This window comes from Pan paniscus, chromosome 16 (assembly GCF_029289425.2).
Source record: "Pan paniscus chromosome 16, NHGRI_mPanPan1-v2.0_pri, whole genome shotgun sequence".
Classification (NCBI taxonomy): Eukaryota; Metazoa; Chordata; class Mammalia; order Primates; family Hominidae; genus Pan; species Pan paniscus.
This window is the reverse complement of record NC_073265.2, coordinates 45,659,818-45,678,138: the sequence shown is the minus strand read 5'-3', so window position 1 is coordinate 45,678,138 and position 18,321 is coordinate 45,659,818. Positions and strand designations below refer to the sequence as shown.

The following is an 18,321-nucleotide window of genomic DNA, read 5'->3' as shown; positions in this document are numbered from 1 at the left end:
TTGGACATAGGAACGGGCAAAGATTTCACGACAAAGACAGAAAAAGCAACTGCAACAAAGGCAAAAACTGACAAGTGGGATCTACTTAAACTAAAGAGCTTCTGCACAGAAAAATAAATGATCAGCAGAGTAAAAAGACCACCTACAGAATGGGAGAAAATTTTTGCAAACTATGCATCTGATAAAGGTCTAATATCCAGCTTCTATAAGGAACTTAAACAAATTTACAAGAGAAAAACAACCCCATTAAAAGGTGGGCAAAGGACAAGAACAGACACTTCTCAAAAGAAGTCATACATGTGGCCAACAAGTATGAAAAAAAAGCTCAATATCACTGATCATCAGAGAAATGCACATCAAAACCACAATTAAATACCACCTCACACCAGTCAGAATGGCTATTACTAAAAAGTCAAAAAATAACAGATCTGGTGAGGTTGCAGAGAAAAGGGAACACTTATACACTTGGTGGGAGTGTAAATTAGTTCAACCATTGTGCAAAGCAGTACGGTGACTCTTCAAAGAGGTAAAAGCAGAACTACCATTGGACCCAGCAATCTCATTATTAGTATTATACCCAGAGGAATATAAATCATTCTGCCATAAAGACACATGCACACAAATGTTCACTGCAGCACTAGTCACAATAGCAAGGGCATGGAATCAACTAAATGCCCATCAATGACAGAATGGATAAAGAAAATGTGGTACGTGTACACCATGGAATACTATGTAGCCATAAAAAAGAACGAGATCATGTTTTTTGTGGGAACACGGATGGAGCTGGAGGCAGTTATCCTTAGCAAACTAATGTAGGAACATAAAACCGAATACTGCTTGTTTTCACTTATAAGTGGGAGCTAAATGATAAGAACTTACAGAACACAAAGAAGGAAACAGACATTGGGGTCTACTTGAAGTGGGGAAGGTGGAAAAAGGGAGAGGAGCAGAAGAGATAACTATTGAGTACTGGGCCTAATACCTAGGTGATGAAATATATGTGCAACAAACCCCCATGACACCTGTTTACCTATGCAACCTTCACATGTACCCACAAACCTAAAAAAAAATTAAAACAAAATAAAACAAAATGGCTGGCTAGAATATGGAGAGTCATCTGTTTCATGAAACCATTTTCCTTCTGTTTTCTTAATATGTGAACTAATACAATATAGAGGTCAAATCTACAACAATTAGGAAATCCTGATACCTAGGTCGTTATTCTTCATTTTCTTCAAAATCCCTTTAAAATGCACCAAATTGGAAATAATACTCGAATAACATGCTAATTACTGGTGAGTCTATAAAGATGACTTCCTAACTTGTTCATTTAATAACTTCTATTAATAAATCTCAGTTATGCCATCATTGATGGCCCCTGAATATGAAAATGACCTGACCATATAACAAACTATCTCACAGACGACATCTTAAAACTCTGTAATCACTATGGTACATATTTGCCTCTCAAACATGTTAGAGGATGTATCAAGGTCACTTTCAGTCTATTCCTGTTAAGTGTTACTAACTTAATCCAAAATGTATTATCTGTGTATATAATGAAGGTGGTTCCTAATTTCATTATCCAAGTCATGATTAAATTATTAAATATTGTTTTAATTGTGAGAGTCACTTAACATTATGTTAAGTGAAATAAGCCAGTTAAAGAAAAACAAATATGGTATAATTCTACTGATGTTTATTTCCTAGAGCAGTCAAATTTATAGAGACAAAGTACAATGGTGGTTGCCAGGGTCTAGAGGGAGGTGGAAATGGGGAGTGGCTTAATTGGTAGAGAGTTTCAGTTTTTGCAAGATGAAAAGAGTTCATGGATAGGTTGTATAACAGTGTGAATCTATGTTACACTACTGAACTATATGCTTAAAATGTTTAAGAAGGTAAATCTTATGTGTTAGCTTACCACAATTAAAAATTTTTAATTATTAAATAGTTTAAATTATTAAACAGAATTGTTTTAATTATTAAATCTGTTTTAATTATTAAATAATAAATTATCAAATTAAAATATTTAATTATTAAATAAATTAAAATATTTAATTATTAAATAATTAAATTATTAAATAAATTAAATTATGTAATTATTAAATAAATTAAATTATGTAATTATTAAATAAATTAAATTATGTAATTATTAAATAAATTAAATTATGTAATTATTAAATAAATTAAATTATGTAATTATTAAATAAATTAAATTATGTAATTATTAAATAAATTAAATTATGTAATTATTAAATAAATTAAATTATGTAATTATTAAATAAATTAAATTATGTAATTATTAAATAAATTAAATTGTGTAATTATTAAATAAATTAAATTGTGTAATTATTAAATAATTTAATTTATTTAATTATTAAATAATTTAATTTATTTAATAATTACATAATTTAATTTATTTAATAATTACATAATTTAATTTATTTAATAATTAAATAATTTAATTTATTTAATAATTACATAAATTAAATTAAATTATTTAATTATTAAATATTAAATTATTTAATTATTAAATATTAAATATTTGTTATTAAATATTAAATATTTAATATTTAATATTAAATATTTAATTATTAAATATTAAATATTTAATTATTAAATAGAATTAAATAAAAAATTATTAAATAGGTAATATCACTTATTACCCTTTCAGGTCAATACAGAACCAAAAAGTAACCAATATTTATAGAAGGTACAAAGGGGTTTCATGAACATTGGTATTTGAACTTTCATTTATTCAACAGATATTTAAGGCACCGAATGCTAATTCTATGCCAAGCATTGGCTAGACACTGGAGTTACGGTGATCCTTACAATAATTTACCTGGGAACTTGTTAAAACCGCAATTTCTCAGGCCTCACTCCAGACCTATTAAATCAGAAATTCTGGGGATGGGACCCAGCAATGTGATTTAACAAGCCCTCCCAGAGATTCTGATACATGCTCAAGTTTGAGAACCACTGCCCTGTAAAATAGAGCCTTACTTTATATATTAGAAAACTGAGGTTCAGAGAAGAATAAAAGACTTGAGATACAAAAGATACTTTTTTTAAACAACTTTTTCTAAGAGCTTAGAAAAGTGTCTGACATATAATATGGGCACCTGATAAAACTGGTTGAAGAAATCAATCTTCCAAAGAGTTGTGCCATCATCCAATAATGGCGACCGACAAGCATATCATCCTAACATGTTAGAAATGTGTATACTGCTAATGAATATATTTCTTCTGAAAAGAGAAATGTTCAGCATGACATCAAGAATTATAATTTAAGTATTATTTTTGACATGTTCATAAAAGTAGTAGTTACCAAAAGGGATCACTACAAAAGCTATTCAATTTTTCCATACCTTGTTATTTTGCCTTAATTTACTTAACTCCAGTTTATACTTTTCTGCTTCTTCTAGAGCTCTATTCAAGCGAACCTCTGTGGCACTTTGACTACTTGCAGCCTGTTTTTGCAGTCTTCTTTTATTTTCTAATTCCTGTATAGTAAAAAAGATTATGGAACATTTATAAATATATCATAGTTTCCCCCTTTATCATTTTGCAGTATCTTCTGTATCCATATTCCTTGCTTTCTCTCAAACTTTACACACACACACACACACACACACACACACACACACACACACACACGCTTGGGGGTAGAGGCTGAACACTAAGTGTTAGAGTTCTCAAGGAATTCTTGCCCCAAATTGGTATTAGAGAAATATATCCTAAAAAATGTAGTTGTGAACCGGGCTTTCAAATTACTTTTTGTTTGGAATTTTCTCTCTCTTTATTGACTCAAGACACAGTATACCTGTCCTCTATTTTATAAACAACTCATTATAACTGTATTTCTTCTCTTGGGAACCTCCCAAAAAGACCAATGTTAAGAGAAACTCTCCACTGTTTCTGTATACCTGACAAAGTAAATCTTTTAAGAATATATTCATTAAATGCACAACATTCTATATAGCCCTATAGGAAAATCCCAATTCTAAGTAGAAACAACAGATCTTATAGATTATTTTCCACATCCTGGGGTGAGTTTAGTCTTATATTTCTGCAAACATCCTAGGATATTCTGTTGCAGAGAGTCAACAGGCCAACACCTGAAGAAACATGAACCTAGAGGATAAACTCTGAACTCCACCATAATCAACCAGCCTCATCTCCTGCCAAAGATGTTACTTTCAGTAATACCAGCAGTAACTGGATCTCTCCCAAACAGCCATGGTGTTTCCTGCCTCAGTCTTCCCCTGTGCTCTTCCTCCTGCCCTGATCTCTGCCCACTCATTTTCACATAGCTAGCACCTACTGACTCAGCTAGATTTGTACTCTAGGGCATTAGCTCTCCCAGGACATATTTCCTTTCTAATCCTCATTATCCACCCAGATTATATTAAGTACCCTCTTCAAAGCTTGTATAGCACCTTGAGAGACATTTATCATCATATCTGCTATGTGGTACTGAAACTATCCCTTAACTTTATTTCCCCCACTATAGTTTAAGCTCCTTGAAGAAAAGAACTGTCTTAATTTCTGTATACTCAGCACTTCAGTGGGATATAAAAGACACTAACACACATGTTAGTTAAACTGAACTTATTTTGTAATACTAAACCCACTCTTCTTTATATCCCCTACAAAGTAAGGCCTAGTCCAGAGCCTTACTCAATAAATTGAGAAGATACTCAATAAATATTATAGAGTTGAAATGATGAAGTTAAAAATACAGTTGTCTATATTCTTTTATAATTTTTTCCTGGCTATATCACTACATTTTATTTAAAAACTGGTCTCCCTGGCTCTGAGTAATTAAGGGGAAAAACAAAACAAAACACATGCTGCTCTTTATGTAGGTTTCTAAACAAATCAAACTGTGTATGGATACCATCTGCTATCACAGCCTTCTTCACAGCTTTGTGGGTGGTAGCTACAGGAAGAGCTAGCTTGATTTATCTCACTGTTCACATAGAAAAGGCAAAGATTCTCATTAGCTACAAAGTCCACATTTCTTGCTGCCTCATTTCAGTCTTCCTTCTTAAGAATATAGAAATGAATCTTTCCCCTCTTGCCTGCTGATGACTTTGTAACCTATTTCACAGGAAAATGAAAACCATCCTGTACCACATGATGTCCCCTATCCCTGAATCAATACTGCCCTCTTCTTGGGAGGTGTGGGGGAAAAATGATAGCCACAAGAATAGTAAAGTAGGAAGTAAAGTTTTCTATATGAGTAAATCCACTAAACAAATTTCTACTGTTATAAAAATTTAAGGAGTTACAGGTTGCTAGACAAAAATTTCACGAAAAATCTGAAGTCCTGAGTTGCACATTAGTTTTTTTTTTAAATAAAAACCTAAGAAAATCAAATTTAACATTAAAATTCAAATACTGTGAGCTTCAAGAGGAAATGATGTACCACTCTCTCATGATTATTAAAGCATTCATAAAAGGCACTGGGGGAGAGTAAGAAAAGAGAGGGGCATGCATCAGCCACAGCAGAAGACAAAATGTAGTAAATGCTCTGGGAATAACACGAAGCACCACAGAAATTCAGATAAGAAATAATCAGATGAGGATAAATAAATAATCAGATATGGTTTCAGAAACAAGTGGCTAAGGTAGAAAAGAATGGACTAGGAATCAGAAAACCTGCCAGCTGTGGTAGACTCATTTCCATATCTGAAATTGTGAGTAATATTATCTATACCTAATAGATTTCATTCATTTATTCAACACATTTATTAAGCACTTACTACATGCAGGATACTATTCTATATGATGGGCACAAAAATTAACCAAAGTTCCTCCTCTCATGACATTTGCATTCTAGAGGAAGAGACAGAAGATGAACACATATATACACATAGACATATGTAATATCTGGCAGTGTTAAGGACTATCAAGAAAAAAAGGGTAAAGGGACAGAACAATGAGGGAAGGGTAAAACTATTTAAAATAAAGTGGTCAGGGAAGTCTTCCAAATGAAGTGAGGTAATGATTTAAGTAAAAATCTTAGGGAGGCCAGGCACAGTGGCTCACGCCTGTAGTCCTAGCACTTCAGGAGTCCAATGTGGGAAGATGAACCCAGGAGTTCGAGACCAGTCTAGGCAACACAGGGAGACCTTGTCTCTACAAAAATTTAAAAATTAGCTGGACATTGTGGCATATGTATGTGGTCCTAGCTGCTTGGAAGGCTGAGGCAGAAGGATTGCTTGAGCTGGGGAGGTCAAGGCTGTAGTAAGCCATGATTGCACCACTGTACTCCAGCCTGAGCAACAGAGTGAGATCCTCTCTCTAAAAAAATAAAATAATCAAATAAAGATCTTGGGGAAAGAATTCCAGATAATAAGAACAATGAAGACAAAGATCCTGTAGTAGGAATCCACTTAATATATTCAAAAATCACCTAGAAGGTCAGTGTGGTTTCAGCCGAGTGACATAGGCACAGTGTTAGGTTTTGATAAGAGAAGTGGGCAGGACAAGCCTAGGTGAACCTTGTAAGCTTTACTTATAAATTTGGATTTTATTCTGAGTGACACGGGAAGCCTTTGGAGGATTTTAAGTGTGTATGCATATGTGTATGTTGTGATGATCTGACTTAATTTTTTTGTTGTTGTTTGAGACGGAGTCTCGCTCTGTGGCTCAGGCTGGAGTGCAGTGGTGCAATCTCGGCTCACTGCAAGCACCGCCTCCCGGGTTCACGCCATTCTCCTGCCTCAGCCTCCCAAGAAGCTGGGACTACAGGCAACCACCACCACGCTGGCTAATTTTTTGTATTTTTAGTAGAGATGGGGTTTCACCGTGTTACCCAGGATGGTCTCAATCTCCTGACCTTGTGATCCGCCCGCCTCGGCATCCCAAAGTGCTGGGATTACAGGCGTAAGCCACTGCGCCTGGCTCTGACTTAAATTTTATAAGCATTACTCTGGCCACTGTGGTACTGCCAATCTAGGAGGTTATTATAATAGTTTAAATAAAAGATAGTGGCTTGGGCTTGGGTAGATGTAATGAATGTTTTGAGAAGTGGTTTATTCTATGTATTTTGAAGACAGAATTGACAGGACTTGTTGGTGAGCTGGATCTGGATATAGGAAAACAGATAGATCAAGATGACTCTTCAATTTTAGACTGAACAATTGGGTGATGCCTTTTACTAAGACAGGGAGAAGGAAGAGAAGCAGGTTTGCTGAGGGCAGGGAAGCAAGAGCTTCCTTTAGGACATGTGAAGTTTAACACACAATAGAGATATCAAGTGGGCAGAAAGGAAGAGGTAAGGGCAAGACACAGAAATGTGAGGATGATCAACGTATATATAGATGGTATATAAAGCCATGGAACTGAATGAGATAATCTAAGGATTAGATATAGACAGAGAAGAGACTTGGGCACTGTACTACGTAAGGCCAGGAAAATGAGGGAGAATCATGATTGTGGTGCTCCAGAAGCCAAATTAATAGTGTTTCAAGGAAGGAGTAATCAACTATTTCAAATATTGCTGAGATATAAATTCATGTGAGGAATAACTGACCAAGTACAATGGACCACAACTACAATGTGGATTATTGGTGACCTTTTTAAGAGTAGTTTCAATGGCAGGGTAGAGATGGAAGCCTAAGCAAAAGTATTTTCAGGAGAAAATGGCACATGAGGTATAGAGACACTGAGTATAAACAATAATTTTGGGAAGCTTCACTGTAAAGGGGAGCAATGATATAGGACTGGAGGTAGATGTAAGACCTAAAGAAGTTTTAAAATAGATATATGAATGATTCTATGAAATGTCTGTACACTAATGAGTATAATCTGATAAGAGTAAATTTGATTTTGCAAGAGGAAGGACAATTGCCAGTGCAAAGACCTTGAGTAGAAGAGAGTATATAGAATCCAGTGCACAAGTGCAGGGGTCAGCTTTAGACAGAAGAGGTACTAATTCACTGTAACTGGAGTGGGGAGTGGTATAGAGGCAGCAAGGTTGTAAATTTAGTGAAAGGATGATAAAGTTATCTTTTGATTCTGTTTCCTTAATGAAAAAGGAAGCAAAGTCATGAGCCAAGAATAAGGAGGTTGGAAGGGGTGTTGGAAAGTTGAGGAAAAAAGACCAACTGTTTAATAATCATCTCTAAAAGTGGGAGAGGGAATTGACTTCTCAGAAAGTGAGGGTAGTAAATGCATTATACCTGAGATTTGTAAATACATTTAAAGTAGGACTGATTAAGAATAAATGACAGAAGAGACAAATTATCAGTATCAGAAATGAAAGAGGGGCCATTATTACACATCATACAGGTATTATAAATATAATAAACATAATACAAGAATATTATGTACAAATTTATGCCAGTAAATCTGACTTAGATGAAGTGGACAAATACCACGAAAAACATAAATTAGCAAAGCTGACTCAAATAGTAGCAGAAAATCAGAATAGACTTGTATCCATTAAATAAACTGAATTGGTCATTGAAATCCTTCCAAAAGAAAACTCCAGTGCACATGACTTTCCTAATGAATTATATCAAATGCATATATCAATATAACAGAATAGTTCAAAGAAGACCCATACATAAACACAGCCAATTCATTTCCTTCACTGGTGCCATGGTAAGCAAATGAGGAAAGAACTGTATTAACCATATGCAAAAAAGTGAACTCTGATCCTTGTCACACACAAAATGAACTTGAAATAGATTACAGGTCAATTTATATATGATGTTGAGATACACACACACACACAAACACTATAACACTTCTAGAAGAAATCAGGAGAAAAGTCTCATGACTTTGGAGTGGATAAAGATTTCTTAGATAGAATGGGAAAAAAAGCACCAACCACAAGAAAGTAATATTTTGGGTAAACAAGCAAAAGCCACAAGAAAATAACATTTTGTAATTCATCAAAATTTAAAACTGCTGTCTTTTGAAACACACTGTTGAGAAAATAAATCCAAGTCAGATTGAGAGAAACTATTCAAAATATATATTCTTCTAATAAAGGAATTACATAGGGAAACAAAGAATTTGCAACTTAGTATTTTCGAATGGGCAAAAAATTTGAACAAATACATCACAAAAGAAGATATAGGAACGGCCAAGAAACACATGAAAAGATGTTCAATATCCATAGTTATAAAGGAAATACAAATTAAACTACAATGAGATACTACTACTTCTCCTCTAGAATGGCTAAAATTAAAAAGATAATAATCCCAAGTGTTGGTGATGATACAGAGTAACTCTAATTCTCATATATTGCTAGTGGGAATGTAAAATGGTACAATCACTGTGGAACACAGTTTAGCAGTTTCTTAAAAAGTTAAGCATACACTTTCCATAAAATTCACAAATTCCACTCCTAAGTATTTGGTATACATAAAAACATGTGTTCACACAGAATACTTGCACATGGAAATTCACTGTGGATTTTTAATAGCCCACACTAGAAAAAAAATTGAATGTCACATCAACTGGTGATCAGATAAACAAAATACGGCATATCCATAAATAAATAATATGGAGCAACACAAGGAACCACACCACATGTAAAACATTGATGAACCTTAAAAATGTTATGCTGAAGAAAAATAGCCAGATATACAAAAGTCCATATTCACGATTTCATTTGTATGAAATTTTAGAAAAGGAAAATCTAATTTGTAGTGAAAAAATATAGCTCAGTGGCTGCCTGGTGCCATAGTTAGAGGTTGGAGATTTATGGGGCAGGAGTACAAAGGATATTCTGGAAGGGTAATATAAATTTTCATTATCTTGATTATGGTAGTAGTTATGATGGAATATTAATTTGTGAAAACTTATTGAATTATAAGCTAAAAACAAGTATGTTTTATTGTATTTGTTATTCTTCAATAAAGTTGATTTTAAAGAAATCACTAACAGAAAAACAAAATCCAATGCTGAAATAAAATGCTTTCTGTTTTTGTATTTCAGAAAACTCCATCTGTTAGCATTAGCAGCTTAAGTGATACGTAATAATTTTAAAAATGGTTGGCTTTTGCAGATTTGTAAAAGCAAGTCCATCACACTCAAGCTCTGGCATTTTCTGTGAACTGTACACCGAGATTTGTTTGTATAGAGATATAAAATGAGACTTAGCAGAGAATGATTCAATCTTGAGTTCTCATGGCTACATAACCCATGAGAATTATTATACCTATCTGGCAGGGTAGATAGGGATGCAAGCTGGAAAGTTCAGATCCAATGGAAGCTTTTATAAAAGCCTTCAGATAGCCAATGTATCATAACTGCTTAGTACATTCATTGTGAACTAGAAGTCTCAAGTATTAAACTCTTAAACAGTGATAAGATTTTGGAATAGATGGTACTTACATTCATTAAGGGGATTCGGGAATGACATGATTTGTTGTAAAAACACAGACTGTGGTGTCAGACATAGTTTGAATCCTATTCTGCCACTACCTATATATAACCTTGGGTAATTTGCTCAACCATCAAACTCAGTTTCCTTTTTTTTTTTTTTTTTTTTTTTTTTGAGACGGAGTCTTGCTCTGTCACCCAGGCTGGAGTGCAGTGGCGACATCTAGGCTTACTGCAAGCTGCCTCCCGGTTTCACGCCACGCCATTCTCCTGCCTCAGCCTCCCGAGTGGCTGAGACTACAGGCGCCCACCACCATGCCCGGCTTTTTTGTATTTTAATTTTTTTTATTAATATACTTTTAAGTTCTAGGGTACATGTGCACAACGTGCAGGTTTGATACATAGGTATGCATGTATCATGTTGATTTGCTGCACCCATCAACTCGTCATTTACATTAGGTATTTCTCCTAATGCAATCCCCCTGCCAGCTCCCTAGCGCCAGACAGGCCCTGGTGTGTGATGTTCCCGCCCTGTGTCCAAGTGGTCTCATTGTTCAATTCCCACCTATGAGTGAGAACATGCGGTGTTTGGTTTTCTGTCCTTGTGATAGTTTGCTGAGCATGATGGTTTCCAGCTTCATCCATGTCCCTGCAAAGGACATAAACTCACCCTTTTTTATGGCTGCAGAGTATTCCGTGGTGTATATGTGCCACATTTTCTTAATCCAGTCTATCATTGATGGACATTTGGGTTGGTTCCAAGTCTTTGCTATTGTGAATAGTTCCACAATAAACATACGTGTGCATGTGTCTTTATAGTAGCATGATTTATAATCTTTGGGTATATACCCAGTAATGGGATTGCTGGGTCAAATGGTATTTCTAGTTCTAGATCCTTGAGGAATCGCCACACTGTCTTCCACGACGGTTGAACTAATTTACACTCTGCCAACAGTGTAAAAGAGTTCCTATTTCTCCACATCCTCTCCAGCATCTGTTGTTTGCTGACTTTTTAATGATTGCCATTCTAACTGGTGTGAAATGGTATCTCATTGTGGTTTTGATTTGCATTCCTCTAATGACCAGTGATGATGAGCATTTTCTCATGTGTCTTTTGGCTGCATAAATGTCTTCTTTTGAGAAGTGTCTGTTCATATCCTTTGCCCACTTTTTGATGGGGTTGATTTTCTTCTTGTAAATTTGTTTAAGTTCTTTGTAGATTCTGTATATATTAGCTGTTTGTCAGATGGGTAGATTGCAAAAATTTTCTCCCATTCTGTAGGTTGGCTGTTCACTCTGATGGTAGTTTATTTTGATGTGCAGAAGGTCTTTAGTTTAATTAGATCCCATTTGTCTATTTTGGCTTTTGTTGCCATTGCTTTTGGTGTTTTAGTCATGAAGGCCTTGCCCATGCCTATGTCCTGAATGGTACTGCATAGGTTTTCTTCCAGGGATTTTATGGTTTTAGGTCTAACATTTAAGTCTTTAATCCATCTTGAATTAATTTTCTTATAACGTGTAAGGAAGGGATCCAGTTTCAGCTTTCTGCATATGGCTAGGCAGTTTTCCTAACACTATTTATTAAATAGGGACTCCTTTCCCCATTTCTTGTTTTTGTCAGGTTTGTCAAAGATCAGGTGGTTGTAGATGTGTGGTATTATTTCTGAGGGCTCTGTTCTGTTCCATTGGTCTATATCTCTGGTTTGGTAGCAGTACCACGCTGTTTTGGTTACTGTAGCCTTGTAGTATAGTTTGAAGTCAGGTAGTGTGATGCCTCCAGCTGTGTTCTTTTTGCTTAGGATTGTCTTGGCAATGAGGGCTCTTTTTTGGTTCTATATGAACTTTAAAGTAGTTTTTTCCAATTCTGTGAAGAAAGTCATTGGTAGCTTGATGGGGATGGCACTGAATCTATAAACTACCTCGGGCAGTATGCCCATTTTCACGATATTGATTCTTCCTATCCATGAGTACAGAATGTCCTTCCATTTGTTTGTGTCCTCTTTTATTTCATTGAGCAGTGGTTTGCAGTTCTCCTTGAAGAGGTCCTTCACATCCCTTGTAAGTTGGATTCCTAGGTATTTGATTCTCTTTGTAGCAATTGTGAATGGGAGTTCACTCATGATTTGGCTGTGTGTCTGTTATTGGTGTATAGGAATGCTTGTGATTTTTGCACATTGATTTTGTATCCTGAGACTTTGCTGAAGTTGCTCATCAGCTTAAGGAGATTTTGGGCTGAGACGATGGGGTTTTCTAAACATACAATCATGTCATCTGCAAACAGGGACAATTTGACTTCCTCTTTTCCTAATTGAATACCCTTTATTGCTTTCTCTTGCCTGATGGCCCTGGCCAGAACTTCCAACACTATGTTGAACTGGAGTGGTGAGAGAGGGCATCCTTCTCTTGTGCCAGTTTTCAAAGGGAATGCTTCCAGTTTTTGCCCATTTAGTATGAAATTGGCTGTGGGTTTGTCATAAATAGCTCTTATTATTTTGAGATATGTTCCATCAATACCTAGTTTATTGAAAGTTTTTAGCATGTAAGGCTGTTGAATTTTGTCAAAGGCCTTTTCTGCATCTATTGAGATAATCATGTGGTTTTCGTTGTTGGTTCTGTTTATGTGATGGATTACATTTATTGATGTGTGTATGTTGATCCAGCCTTGTTCAACCAGGGATGAAGCCGACTTGATCTTGTTGAATAAGCTTTTTGATGTGCTGCTGGATTCAGTTTGCCAGTATTTTATTGAGGATTTTTGCATCAATGTCCATCAGGGATATTGGTCTAAAATTCTTTTTGTTGTGTTTCTGCCAGGCTTTGGTATCAGGATGATGTTGGCCTCATAAAATGAGTTAGGGAGGATTCCCTCTTTTTCTATTGATTGGAACAGTTTCAGAAGGAATGGTACCAGCTCCTCCTTGTACCTCTGGTAGAATTCGCCTGTCAGTCCATCTGGTTCTGGATTCTTTTTGGTTAGTAGGCTCTTAATTATTGCCTCAATTTCAGAGCCTGTTATTGATCTATTCAGAAATTCAACTTCTTCCTGGTTTAGTCTTGGGAGGGTGTATGTGTCCAGGAATTCATCCATTTCTTCTAGATTTTCTAGTTTATCTGTGTAGAGGTGTTTATAGTATTCTCTGATGGTAGTTTGTATTTCTGCGGGATCCGTGGCGATATCCCCTTTATCATTTTTTATTGCGTCTATTTGATTCTTCTCTATTTTCTTATTAGTCTTGCTAGCGGTCTAACAATTTTGTTGATAGACAAAATTCAAAAAGCCAGCTCCTGGATTCATTGATCTTTTGAAGGGTTTTTCATGTCTCTATCTCCTTCAGTTCTGCTCTGATCTTAGTTATTTCCTGCTTTCTGCTAGCTTTTGAATTTGTTTCCTCTTGCTTCTCTAGTTCTTTTAATTGTGATGTTAGGGTGTCAATTTTAGATCTTTCCTGCTTCCTCTTGTGGGCATTTAGTGCTATAAATTTCCCTCTACACACTGCTTTAAATGTGTCCCAGAGATTCTGGTATGTTGTGTCTTTGTTCTCATTGGTTTCAAAGAAAATCTTTATTTCTGCCTTCATTTCATTATGTACCCAGTAGTCATTCAGGAGCAGGTTGTTCTGTTTCCATGTAGTTGTGTGGTTTTGAGTGAGTTTCTTAATCCTGAGTTTTAATTTGATTGCACTGTGGTCTGAGAGACAGTTTGTTGTGATTTCTGTTCTTTTACATTTGCTGAGGAGTGCTTTACTTCCAATTTCGTGGTCAATTTTAGAATAAGTGTGATGTGCTGAGAAGAATGTATATTCTGTTGGGGTGGAGAGTTCTGTAGATGTCTATAAGGTCTGCTTTGTGCAGAGCTGAGTTCTAGTCCTGGGTATCCTTGTTAACCTTCTGTCTCATTAATCTAATACTGACAGTGGGGTGTAAAAGTCTCCCATTATTATTGTGTGGTAGTCTAAGTCTCTTTGCAGGTGTCTAAGGACTTGCTTTATGAATCTGGGTGTTCCTGTATTGGGTGCATACATATTTAGGATAGTTAGCTCTTCTTGTTGAATTGATCCCTTTACCATTATGTAATGGCCTTTTCTCTTTTGATCTTTGTTGGTTTAAAGTCTGTTTTATCAGAGGCTAGGATTGCAACCCCTGCTTTTTTTTTTTGCTTTCAATTTGCTTGGTAGGTCTTCCTCCATCCCTTTATTTTGAGCCTGTGTGTGTCTCTGCACATGAGATGGGACTCCTGAATACAGCACACTGATGAGTCTTGACTCTTTATCCAATTTGCAAGTCTGTGTCTTTTAATTGGGGCATTTAGCCTATTTACATTTAAGGTTAATATTGTTATGTGTGAATTTGATCCTGTCATTATGATGTTAGCTGGTTATTTTGCCCATTAATTGATGCAGTTTCTTCATCTCATTGATGGTCTTTACCATTTGGCCTGTTTTTGCAGTGGCTGGTACCGGTTGTTTCTTTCCATGTTTAATGCTTTCTTCAGGAGCTCTTGTAAAAAGGCAGGCCTGGTGGTGAACAAAATCTCTCAGCATTTGCTTGTCTGTAAAGGATTTTATTTCTCATTCACTTATGAAGCTTAGTTTGGCTAGATATGAAATTCTAGATTGAAAATTCTTTAAGGATGTTGAATATTGGTCCCCACTCTCTTCTGGTTTCTAGGGTTTCTGCTGAGAGATCTCCCGTTAGTCTGATGGGCTTCCCTTTGTGGGTAACCCGACCTTTCTGTCTGGCTGCCCTTAACATTTTTTCCTTCATTTCAACCTTGGTGAATCTGACAGTTATGTATCTTGGTGTTGCTCTTCTCGAGGAGTATCTTTGTGGTGTTGTCTGTATTTCCTGAATTTGAATGTTGTCCTGTCTTGCTAGGTTGGGGAAGTTCTCCTGGGAAATATCCTGAAGAGTGTTTTCCAACTTGGTTCCATTCTCCCCATCACTTTCAGGTACACCAATCAAATGTAGATTTGGTCTTTTCACATAGTCCCATTTTTCTTGAAGGCTCTGTTGATTTCTTTTTACTCTTTTTTCTGTAAACTTGTCTTCTCACTTTATTTCATTAATTAGATCTTCAATCCCTAATACCCTTTCTTTCACTTGATCAAATTGGCTATTGAAGCTTGTCCACGCATCACGGAGTTTTCGTGCCATGGTTTTCAGCTCCATCAGGTCATTTAAGGTCTTCTCTACACTGTTTATTCTAGTTAGCCATTCGTCTAACCTTTTTTCAAGGTTTTTAGCTTCCTTGTGTTGGGTTAGAACATCATGCTCCTTTAGCTCAGAGAAGTTTATTACTGACTTTCTGAAGCCTACTTCTGTCAACTCGTCAGTCATTCTCCGTGCAGCTTTGTTCTGTTGCTGGAAAGGAGCTGCAATTCTTTGGAGAAAAAGAGGTGCTCTGGTTTTTAGAATTTTCAGCTTTTCTGCTCTGGTTTCTCCCCATCTTTGTGGTTTTATCTACCTTTGGTCTTTGATGTTGGTAACTACAGATGGGGTTTTGGTGTAGATGTCCTTTTTGTTGATGTTGATCCTATTCCTTTCTGTTTGTTAGCTTTCCCTGTAACAGTCAGGTCCCTCAGCTGCAGTTCTTTTGGAGTTTGCTGGAGGTCCACTCCACACCCTGTTTGCCTGGGTATCACCCATGGAGGCTGCAGAACAGCAAATATTGCAGAACAGCAGATATTGCTGGCTGATGCTTCCTCCGGGAGCTTCGTCCCAGAGGGGTACCCACCTACATGAGGTGTTTGTTGGCCCCTACTGGGAGGTGTGTCACAGTTAGGCTACAGAGGGGTCAGGGACCCACTTGAGGAGGCAGTCTGTCCATTCTCAGAGCTCAAATGCCATGCTGGGAGAACCACTGCTCCCTTCAGACCTGTCAGACAGGGACGTTTAAGTCTGCAGAAGTTGTCTGCTGCCTTTTGCTCAGCTACGCCCTGCCTACAGAGGTGGAGTCTATAGAGGCAGTAGGCCTTGCTGAGCTGTGGTGGGCTCTGCCCAGTCCAAGCTTCCCGGCCACTTTGTTTACCTGCTCAAGCCTCAGCAATGGCAGATGCCCCTCCCGCAGCCAAGCTGCCACCTCGCAGTTCGATCTCAGACTGCTGCACTAGCAGTGAGCAAGGCTCCGTGGGTGTGTGACCCGCCAAGCCAGGCACGGGAGAGAATCTCCTTGTCTGCCGGTTGCTAAGACCCTGGGAAAAGCGCAGTATTTGGGCAGAAGTGTCCCATTTTTCCAGGTACAGTCTGTCATGGCTTCCCTTGGCTAGGAAAGGGAAATCCCCCAACCCCTTGTGCTTCCCGGGTGAGGCGACACCCCACTCTGTTTCAGTTCACCCTCCGTGGGCTGCACCCACTGTCCAATCAGTCCCAGTGAGATGAACCAGGTACCTCAGTTGGAAATGCAGAAATCACCTGTCTTCTGCGTTGATCACACTGGGAGCTACAGACCAGAGCTGTTCCTATTTGGCCATCTTAGAAGGGCACTGTTTTGTATTTTTAGTAGAGACAGGGTTTCATCATGTTAGCCAGGATGGTCTCGATCTCCTGACCTCATGATCCGCCTGCCTTGGCCTCCCAAAGTGCTGGGATTACAGGCATCAGCCACCGCGCCTGGCCAGTCAGTTTCCGTTTCTATAAAATGCATTTTGTCTGGCATATGGCACTCAAAAAATTATCCCCATACAAAGGGAAAAAAAAAATTCTCCCCCTACAAAGGGAAAAGTATAATCAATGTCACCCTTTGGCAACATTAATCTACTGACAAAGTACAGTATACAATGGATAAGAAATGGAAAATGGACACAAAATGGGAATTGAAAATAAGGGATGAATGAAAAACATTTGGAAGAAAAATTGCACAGGATTGGAGATGATGGCCAAGAACATGAAAAGAATCAAATATATAACCAAGGTTTCAAGATTATCTGAGACTAGAACAGTGATGTGACAGAGCTTGGGTGCATAATGGTAAATGGTAAAGTCATGACAAATTAAAACATGGATGTTCCCCTAGACACTACAGCTTTTTCCCTTTAGACCAATTATATATATTTCTTAGACCAATAGAAATAGAATACAGAATACATATGTAATTACAAAATTTCTAGTAGCCACTGTAAGAAGGTAAAACAAACAGGTAAAATTAATTTTAATAACATATTTCACTTAACCTAATATATTCAAATATTATTTCAACATATAACCAATACAAAAAATATTAAAGAGATTTTGAGATATTTTACATTCTTCATTCTGTTTTACATGAATTCTTCAAAATCTGATTTTTACTTTATACTTATAGCACATCGCAATTTAGCCACATATGGTAAGTGGCTACCATACTGGAAACACAAGTTCAGACTATTAAATACTATAATTAACTTTTATTACTAGATGAGTGGGGAAACAAACTGAAGTACATTCATTCATAGTTTACACTACTCAGCAATAAAAAGGAATGGACTATAATAGGGATAAATATTGAATGTTGTATTAGTCCGTTTTCATGCTGCTGATAAAGACATACCCAAGACTGGGCAATTTACAAAAGAAAGAGATTTACTGCACTCACAGTTTCACATGGCTGGGGAGGCCTCACAATCATGCTGGAAGGTAAAGGCACATCTCACATGGTGGCAGACAAGAGAGCGTGTGCAGGGAAATTCCCATTTTTAAAACCATCACATCTCCTGAGACTTATTCAGTCTCATGAGAACAGCACAGGAAAGACCTGCCCCTGTGATTCAATGACCTCCCACTGGGTCCCTCCCACAACACATGGGAATTCAAGATGAAATTTGGGTGGGGACACAGCCAAACCATATTCTACCCCGAGACCCTCCCAAATCTCATGTCCTCACATTTCAAAACCAATCATGCCTCCTAGGTCTCTGGGCCTGTGATGGGAGGGGCTGCCGTGAAGACCTCTGCATACCTTGGGAGACATTTTCCCCATTGTCTTGGGGATTAACA

At 36.9% G+C, this 18,321-nt stretch overlaps 2 protein-coding genes across 12 annotated transcripts in view; one reads left to right on the top strand and one right to left on the bottom strand.

Annotated features, from left to right (window-relative positions):
- Positions 1 to 3,563, top strand: part of MNS1 (meiosis specific nuclear structural 1) — a 53,405-nt gene extending 49,842 nt beyond the window's left edge. The window contains exon 11 of the mRNA XM_034938807.3: positions 3,429 to 3,563. The gene's annotated coding sequence lies outside the window, so the exon portion shown is untranslated. The remainder of the gene's footprint in view (positions 1 to 3,428) is intronic.
- The window catches only part of TEX9 (testis expressed 9), a 216,698-nt gene that overhangs the window by 44,702 nt on the left and 153,675 nt on the right, over positions 1 to 18,321 (bottom strand). For all 11 annotated transcript variants that reach the window (XM_034938815.4, XM_055099057.2, XM_014341519.4 and 8 more), the window contains one exon: positions 3,372 to 3,506. In XM_034938815.4, coding sequence (XP_034794706.1) covers positions 3,372 to 3,506 — 135 coding nt within the window. The remainder of the gene's footprint in view (positions 1 to 3,371; positions 3,507 to 18,321) is intronic.